General features: G+C 47.7%; 1 protein-coding gene across 1 annotated transcript in view; it reads right to left on the bottom strand.

Annotated features, from left to right (window-relative positions):
• Nt5e (5'-nucleotidase ecto) overlaps nt 1-3,676 on the bottom strand; it is a 43,376-nt gene extending 39,700 nt beyond the window's left edge. The window contains exon 1 of the mRNA XM_052187688.1: nt 3,235-3,676. Coding sequence (XP_052043648.1) covers nt 3,235-3,579 — 345 coding nt within the window. The 5' untranslated portion in view covers nt 3,580-3,676. The remainder of the gene's footprint in view (nt 1-3,234) is intronic.
• Between the last annotated feature and the right edge of the window lie 5,923 nt (nt 3,677-9,599).

The following is a 9,599-nucleotide window of genomic DNA, read 5'->3' on the forward strand; positions in this document are numbered from 1 at the left end:
TATGTTTGAATACATGGTCTGAACACAGTTGGCAGGATTGTCTGGGAAGGACTAGAAGGTGTGGCCTTGTTGGAGGAGATGTGTTATTGGAGGAGGGCTTTGAGACTTCAAAACGCACACGCAATTCCCAGTGAGCCCCTCTCTGTCCGACTCCTACTTGTGGATCAAGATGTGAGCTCTCAGCCAGGCCTTTGCTCTGCTGTCATGAACCCTAACCCTCTATAATCATAGGCCTAATTAAATGCTTTCTTTAAAAAGTTGCGTTAGTCATGGTATTTTGTCACAACAATCAAAAGTGACCGAGACAGGAACACAGAAGTAGCATTTAGGATGTGGAGGCAGGAGGATCAGAGTTCAGGGACATCCTGTACCACACAGCAAGTTTAAGAGCGGTTGAGGATATCTGAGAACTTAAAAGGGGAAAAAAAATACTAAAGGGAAGAGTCTAGACAGTGGTACTTAGAAAAGATGGCAGAGGGAAGGCTGTCAGACCCACATAAATGCCAGCTGACATGTCCTCTTCCTCCTGAACCTGAGGTATAGAGAACAAAGCTAGGGATGTCTCACTGTACCATGTCCATAGGCTGGGAAATATCTTTCTCAGTTAAGGTTGAGGCTCAGAAATAACCAGGCTAAAAAGAAGAAGAGAATCCCCAAGCGGCTGCGCTTCCGTGTGTTCTTTTCCTGTCTTCCTTTCTCCTAGTCTCTAAAGAAAAAAACTATCCTGCCTTGTGCTTTCCTGACCTCTGAGCTGGTTTGTGCAATAGCTTGCATGTCTCCCTCCTCCTCCCTCAGGGCTCAGTAGCCTCTCCACTACCGGGCTGCTTCTGTCTTCTTCTCTCAGTTTCTGCCTAGCAGCAGCAGAACCCAAAGGTCTGCAAGCTCATCCTGGTCCTCCATCGCCATCGGAACCATTCTCCTGGGAGTGTGGCAGGTCTAGAGAACACAAACTGTCTTGGAGGCTCCGACTCTAACTTCCGAGGCTACACCGGCTTCCATTTCCGGGAGATAACTCCCCTACAGCAGCTGTTCACTGTGATCGGAGTCTTCAGCATCCCAGAATCAAGACATAGTAGCGAACTGGGACAGGGAATTTTTTTTTTATAACAGAAGATCACTAGGCTCCCAAGACTTAGTAAAATACAAGCAACACAACAGTGTAAACCCTCTGTGAGACAGGAAGGCTGCAGAGCGGAACTGCATGCTGTAGCCATTAAGCTATGGTCCACACAGGCCAAATCATGTGTATTAAACCCACCCATGACTCACCCTATGCATACGTACTAATGACTGCTACGGTAAGTGTAACTATAGACTTTGTTATTCCCTTTCCTCCCACTCTTGACACCCGCCCATGCCCATGTAGTTTATTTTTCCTCAGGCCCCACCTCAATTACTTTGACAGAAATTTGTAAGAAAGCAATGCCATCTCACAAAAAGTATTGTAAACATTCAAGGGTGATGGGCTCCGACTTGCAGTGCATTGTTGTGGCCTCATCTAACCACACGGTGAGCTCATTCTGTCTTAAGAAGGACACATTTTTACTAAGGATTATTTGCCAGACTGAGAAGCGTGTTAGAAAAAGAAAATGCTGAAAAGTTGTGGCTTGTACGTGAAATCAAAACAAACTCAGCCGGTGTTTATCCTACCCTTCTGAGAGGAAGTAGAGACCTGAACTAGTGAACAATCCAATTATGTAAATGTTTGTAGTGCTCTTTCTGCTTGCAAAGCTTCAAACAGGTCTAGCTGTGGAAAAAGCAAGCTGTGAGACTGAGGAGTTCTTGAGGCCGAGATTCTTCTGCCAAGTTGCAGCTGAGCACAGCCTTTCCCAGTCAGTTCTGGAGCTTAAGGAAGGTTAGAGCTACCTGCCCTTGCATTGAGAGTCCCTAAGCCAATACTCAGTAGGAAGGGAGCGCTCACCCTTCTCTGACCTTTGAGCTGTTCCTGTACACAGTGGGTAGCCTGCCTTCCGCACCTGACTTTCCCTTCCACACCCTCTGGTTTCACAGGGTTCTGAGGACCCGCCCTGTTACATCTTTTGCAAAGCGCTTACTTTTTTTTTTTTTTTTTTTTTTTTTTTTTTTTTTGGTTATTATCACCAATTTTCCCCCTACAATGGGGCAGGATTTTTTTACCCTAGGCATCCACACCAGATTGATGTGAGTGACGGCTCAATTAATCTGTACATCTCAGCTATGTTTTATTTGACTATTCTTTATCCCTTCTCAACAAGCAAGGCACCATCACTTCCAACAGAGTATTGGGAACTGAGGACTTCTCTCTCTTCTCTCTCTCTCTTCTCTCTCTCTCTCTCTCTCTCTCTCTCTCTCTCTCTCTCTCCTCTTCCTCCTTCCTTTTGACGCAGGATCTCATGCTAGGCTGGCATCTTTTGTAACCAAGGATGACTCTGAACTTTGGATCCTCCAACCTTTACCAGGTCTGCCCTGCAAGCCTAGTTTGGGCAATGCCAGAGATCAAACCCAGGGCCTTTGGAATTCTAAGCAAGCACTCTAACAATCTAGCTGCATCTCCAGCCCCCTCATCTCCCCAGTTAGGCTCTTTCAGAATCTCCACAGTCGCGCAGGTTTTATCGAGCCCCTAAAAACCCAGCATTTCCCGAACTTTGTTCTCTCTGACATTTCTTTATTGCTTGCTCCTGTGAGGCAGTGCCTGGGAGCAACAACAGTTACCGAGATGATATTACATGCACACAGTGCATAGACCACAAAAGGTCAATGGCCACCAAGGCCTACTAAATAGCTAGCTAGCACAAGGTCACAGAAAAGTAGCTGTACTGTAAATCGACCTGTGGAGGTGAGTGTGTTGTGTTTTCCTCCCCGGTGGCTAGTGACCTGTATAATTTTTGACCCGATTTCCTTTCAGTAAAGTAAGGATGAGGTATTCTTTGGAAGACAGAGCAGATGGGAGATGTAGAGGTGACTGAGATGGGTCTCCAGCCCTTGATATTTTTCAGTGCTCCAATGTATTCACGCTGAAGCACCCTGTAGGCAGTAGGGTCCCTCTTCTAATAGTTTCAGTTTACTACGGGACCCCAGTAATCTCAGTTTAAGAAAATAATCTAAGGGACACCCGTCTGCATCCTCACTGCACACTGGCCTGGGTCGAGTTCCACCTGCACATCTCTGAGCGCTCTCTGTACCAGGCCACTAGCAAGTTCTCCAGCCTTTCTCTCTGGGTTTGGGGACTCCTACCCCGGGGAGCCTTCTCCTTACCATGGCATCGTAGCCCAGGATGTTCATGAAGTGTGCGACTTCCAGGCCTTTGTAAACGGTGAACCAGATGGTGCCCTGGTACTGGTCGCCGGCATCCAAAAGCAGCACGTTGGGTTCTTCCTTGCGGATCTGCTGCACCTTGGTGAAGAGCCGGGCCACACCACCCACGCACAGGCTGGTGTTGAGGCACTTAGTGGAGTCATCGCTGGTCTGCTCTAGCCGGCTGTGCACGTCGTTTGTGTGCAGGATCGTGAGCTCCCAGGCTCTGGCTGCCGGCCACAGTGGTAGCAGAGCACTCAGCGCGAGAAGCAGCCACTTTGGTGCCGTAGCGGCCGCGGGACGCATGGCTGGCTAGAGCGCGCTGAACGGGTGGACTGGCCGGGAGCCCGGTGAGCACCGGTCACCGGGGCCTCTTCTAAGCTGCGGGGAGGACTAGGGCGGGGCGGGGCCAGACCCGCCTCCTCCAGCCCCAGGCCCTCCCGCCGGCAGACGCACTCCCGGAGTCACCCGACACGACCCTGGTACTCGAGGCACCCGGGAGCCCGCAGGGAACAGAGAGGAGGTTGTTCGCCTGGTGAGCGAGCTCGTCGGAGAGGCTGGGTACCGCAGTCCCTGGGCGGCAGTGACAACTGCAGGGGCCGCGTCTCGGATCCTCACTCTTGATGTCACCGATTTCTCTAGAAGAGTGTACAGCGGCTTGTGTTTTCGATTCATCGCCAAAAAAGAAGAGAGGGGGCGGAAAGAAAGAGGAACGTGGGAGAGAGGGGTCTAGAGCCCTCCCGGGAAGTGAACTGTGAGGTTGTTTCTGCGAGACCGGGACACACCGCGGGCCGAGACGCTACTTAGGTCTGAGGACGCAACCGCTCCACGTAGTTCGATCTGGAATCTCAGGAGCTAGGCAATTTTTGGGATGCAGCCTTTCATTTACCTACAATGGTAGTTAAATGAAAGGCTGCATCCCAAAGGTAGGTAGGTGTTGACTCTGGCGGCAGCATAGGGCCAGCTCTGAATGCTAAGGCTGATCCTAGCGGGTAAACCCCTAACAGGTGCAAGGGGGCGCTGCCCACCTTGCCGTGTGTGTGTGTGTGTGTGTGTGTGTGTGTGTGTGTGTGTGTGTGTGTGTGTGTGTGTTTGTGTGTGCGTGTCTGTCTCTGTGTGTGTGTAAAGCTTTTAGCAGTAATAGTGGGAATCCGTATTTGTTATGAATAAATCATTAAATATAAGTCGCCACAACACAAAGTCCCTGTCTAATGGATTAACTCTTGCATTTGAATGAAATATAATCAGCAACCTAGCAGTTCTGAGAAAGGAAAGAATATTTGTGTAGTTCTCGTGTGTTCTGCTCATTATAAAAGTTATCTAATGCCTACACATCACCAGAATGCACCAGGCCAGCGTTGTTTTACATCCCCCCACCCCCACCCCTTCACATTGGGGCATGCCTGTAACCCCAGCACTCAGGAGACTTAGTAAGGAACATTGAAACAGCCTGGGCCACATAGTGAGACCCTATCTCACCCACAACCAAGTTGCTTTTTTTTTTTTTTTTTTTTTTTTGAGACAGGGTTTCTCTGTGTAGCCCTGGCTGTCCTGGAACTCACTCTGTAAACCAGGCTGGCCTCGAATTCAGAAATTTGCATGCCTCTGCTTTCCAAGTGCTGGGATTAAAGGCGTGTGTCACCACTGCCCGGCTCCAAGTTGCTTTTCAATTGCAGTCAAATATGCATCATATACACATGATGTGCATTACCACTTGTTGCCCTAAGCTTACAGTTAAGGATATTTACCACCATTCATTTCCCAGAACGTTTTCATCGTTCTAAGACTGTGTTCTAAATTCATTAAACAGGGATTCCCACACAACGCGGTGGCAATCACCTGTAATTACAGTATTTGGGAGTCCAGGCAGGGAAACAGTCTGGTCATATAGTGAGATTTTAGGCTATGTCAGTGAAGCCCTGTCTCAACAACAACAACACAAACAAACCAAACTACCAACCAACCAGAGCCAACTCTCCATTTCCTTCCTTTCCAGTCCCTGACAATCAACATTGTATTACCAGTGTGCACAGATTGGATCATTCTAAGCACATTTTGTTTGTCCTTTTGTGACTGAGTTTGTTTCACTCGGTGCAATGTCTTCAAGACTCGGTGTGTCAGCCCTTCCTTTCAAAGGCCAAGTAACACTTCACACTAGGTGTGCATTTGAATGCCCACATTCACAGCAGTTTATTCATACGAGATGAAACCAGAACAGGCCCAGGGTTCATGGCTGATGAAATAATTATTTGGGAGGTGAGGAAAGGACCTGCGAGGTTGCTTGTTCTCACCTGCAGTGAACAGATTCTGTACATCTTCACCAACTACCAACGCCATTCTCTTTTGTTTGTTTTACATGATAGTCACCTTACAGCAGGTGTGTCATCTCACTGTAGTTTCTGTTTGCGTTTCCCAGTGGGTTTGAAATGCTAAGCATCTTATTAGGAGCTTATGGACCATTTGTGTCCTTTCTTGCAGACATTTCTTTTAAAAATGCCTATTAGTCTGGTGGTGATGGCACACACCTTTAATTCCAGCACTTGGGAGGCAGAGGCAAGTGGATCTCTGAGTTTGAGGATAACCTGGTCTACAGAATGAGTTACAGGATAGCCAGGGCTACACAGAGAAACCCTCAAAACAAACAAGCAAACAAACAAAAAAACAAGAGGGAAAAAACCCCCCAAATTTAAAAATTACATTTATTTATGAATCGTGTGTGCACACATACGTGTGTGTGTGTGTGTGTGTGTGTGTGTGTGTGTGTATGTGTGTGTGTGTGCATATGGAATATGTGTAAAGGTCAGAAGACAATTTTCAGGGCAGATTTTCCTCACAATGTAAGCCCTGGTGATCAAACTCAGATCATGAGGCTTGCAAGCACCTTGACCAATGGAGCCATTTTGTTGTCCTGCTGTCCCTGTATTTTTTCTCCTTTTCGTTGACAAGGTTACCTGCAGCTCAAGAAGCCTGCCAGCTCATTATACTGCCAACTATGACCTGGAGCTCTGGCCTTCTTGAGTTTGTCTTCCTAGTGCTGGGATTAAGGGCATGTGTCACGGTGCAGTTGACACGGTAGTGGGGCTTGAACCCAGGGCTTTCTGTATGCCAGGCAACTACTCTATCAACTGAGCTACATCCTCAAGTCTGTCGGAACTCACCATATACAAAGACATAATTTGAAGATACTATTGCACTTCAGTGGTGTGTGATCCTGCAGGAAAACGGAGCGTGCCTCTGAAACACACCCCTTTCATTCCCGATTCCCCTACAGACTCAAGGAAACAATGAAGACATGGAGATAAGAACGGTTCAGTAAGGGCTAGCTGGAGGGCCACTGACTCCCTTTCATGAACTCTGACTGGGTTTGGGGCAAACTAGTGTTATCTCCAGAAGAACCTATTTCCTGCATGTATTCTAAGCCGGTGATCCCTTGGCATGCTGAGCTAGTGATGTCACTGCCTGAGTAGTCTAACTTAGAAAACTCTTGCCTCTGAAGTAAGCAGGGTGGAGCAAAACACCCTGAAGATAAGGCTGGCTCATCATCACCAGACTAAGAGTGTGCTCTTGGTCCAACTGGTTCCCACTGGACCTTGGCAGCCCACAGAGCCTCCTGGAACTCTCGGGTAGCTTTCTCTATGGCCCCTTGCCACAGGATGCTGCCTACCGGCTTTGTTCAACCACAACTCATATAAAGTTTCAACAATCTTTACATCTCATATGGCTTCCGGACATTTTTTGCTTTTGCTTTTGCTTTTTTATTATTTTATTTATTTACATTCCAGTTGTTGCCCTCCCTCAGTCCCCCCTCCCATAGTTCTTCATCCCATTCCTCCTCCTTCTTGCGGCTGAGAGGGTGCTCCTCCCCCCCCCCCCCACACACACACACTGCACCAGGCCTCCTCCTTCCCTGGGGCCTCAAGTCTCTCAAGGATTAAGCATATCTTCTCCTACTGAGGCCAGACCAGGTAGACCTCTGCTGCACAGTTCCAGGGGCCTCGGACCAGCCTGTGTGTGCTCCTGGTTGGCGGCTCAGTCTCTGGGAGCTCCCTGGGGTCCAGGTTAGTTGAGGCTGCTGCTCTTCCTATGGGGTCACCCTCCTCTTCAGCTTCTTCAATCCTTCCCATAATTCAACCATAGGGGTCCCTGACTTCAGTTCAATGGTTGGGTTTAAGTATCTGATTCTGTCTCAGTCAGCTGCTGGTAGGGCCTCTCCGAGGTCAGCCACGCCAGATTCCTGGGCTTCCAGACATTTCTTCTCTCTCCACAACCTAACTGAACACTGACCTGGGCACAAGACACAGGTGTATTGTGGGTGCTACAAATAACTGGCTTTTTTTCCACTGCTGAATCACACAATGTTGATGCACAAAGGTTTCTGTTTATTTACTTGTTTGTTTGTTTGATTTGTTAGTGCTGGAGATTAAACCTAGGACCTTGTGTATTCTCAACCCTTGCTACCACTGAGCTGTGTGTCAGCTCCAACAGGTTCAGTTTAGAGGAAGTCTGATCCCCCCCTCCCACACACACACCCTTTTTTCCTTCCCCTTTCTTTAATGTGCTCTTGGTGTCATATCCAAGAAATTATTGAAATTTCAGCAGTAAGAGTACTTGCTGATTTTTTCATGGGACCTGGGTTCAGTTCTTGTGCCCACGTTGGGTGACACACAGCTATCTGTAACTCCATTTCCAGGGGATCCGATGATTTATTCTTTCACCTGTACACATGCACTCTAATTATATACAACCCAGGCACACACACAAATATGTGAAATTAATGAAACAAAAGTTGGGATGACCTACACCCACAGATATTCTATCAAATGAAGGTGTACCTCTGTATTTTCAACTGTTAATTGCTGAGCCAGCACCACTGTCAATTCTATGGCCCATTACTGGCTTCTTATATATATGTAAATGTTTGTCACCTCCTCTCCTGCCCCAAAAGAGGATTCCAGAACGAACTGCAATTCGAGGTCATGGAAGGTCATGTTACTTTCAATCTGGCCCAAAGGCAACACTAAGATGTGGGCTGGGCTGACCTAGTTCTGTGGCTGAGCAGTGTATGCTTTGGAAACTCGTCCATCACACTATTTGCTTTTTTGTATGAGAAAGAGAGGAAGCTTTTTGTAGAACGAAGAGCAGGTGGCTGGGGCCAGACCCAGGCAGACAGGGGAGTGAGAGACAGAAGTGTGGACGAGAATGGAGCAGGGAGATGGGGCAGTGAGAGCCACATGGAGGGATACGATGGCGAAGAGGCCATGTTAAGTTAGAAGCTGAGACTGCCCCAGCCAAAAGGCCAACGGCCTTAAACTGCGTAGATGTGTCTGCGTCTTTATTATAAAAGCTCAAGTGGGGACCCCCCCCCAACCCCATGCCAAATAGGACGCTAGGAGGAGGCCATCCCCCTGTTCTCTTCTAAATGTTTATTGTTTGGGTTTCATGTTTAGACCAGCAATCTGTTTTTATTTTTTAATATGACATAAAGCAGAAATTCATGATTTATTGTGTAGAGTTTTCCAGGTTCTTTTTGCTGGAGTGACAGCCTTGGCAACCCTACTTTCATATATGGGGTTTAGGGCTCAGAAAAAAATGTCAATATCTGTGCATGAAAGTCACTATGGATTCTGGTGCCAGCAAGATCCCAATTCTGTAACACCCTCCGGGGATCAGAGCTTGCAAGGTTTTGTCCCCGCTCCTTTCAGACTTTCTGGAAGCTGATGTTGGGATTCAGAGTCAGGGCAAGTGGCGGAGGTAACTCTTTATCATACCAAGGCAAATCTAGCCTTCAGGGTCTCCCAGCCTACTCTGCCCTTTAAAGTGAACTTCCCAACCCAGCGACTAGCTACTGGACTTGCTGTCACAGAGATGCTCTTCGGTATATAGTCCAGACATCCTGGCTTTCTCTATTCTCTTTCTTATTTTCTAGGTTTCTCTCTTTCTCTTCCCCCTTCCCTTTTCTCCTTCAGGGTGACTTCACTGACCCCTTCCTGTGTGGTTGATGAACTTCCTAGAGAGCTGCAATAAACCTGCCTTTATGTTTTAATTTGGCTTGAAGAGGCTCATTGGTGGAGAATACCTATAAGCCCAGGAGTATCCTTTGTCTTGCTTAGTTTTACTGTTTTTTATTTTTAAAAGAGGAAAATGCTAATAAACCAAACCCACATTTAACAGAAGAGTTGCCTCCCACCATTCCCCGCAGTCTTTACTGTTGGAAATGTGTGTGTGAGAGCACACACACTCATGTGTGTGCATGTGCATGTGCGTGTGTGCATGTGTGTGTGTGTATGCGCGTGTTTGTGTGTGTGTGTGTATGTGTGTGCTTGGAG

The sequence above is a fragment of the Apodemus sylvaticus genome, chromosome 7 (assembly GCF_947179515.1).
Source record: "Apodemus sylvaticus chromosome 7, mApoSyl1.1, whole genome shotgun sequence".
Taxonomy (NCBI): domain Eukaryota; kingdom Metazoa; phylum Chordata; class Mammalia; order Rodentia; family Muridae; genus Apodemus; species Apodemus sylvaticus.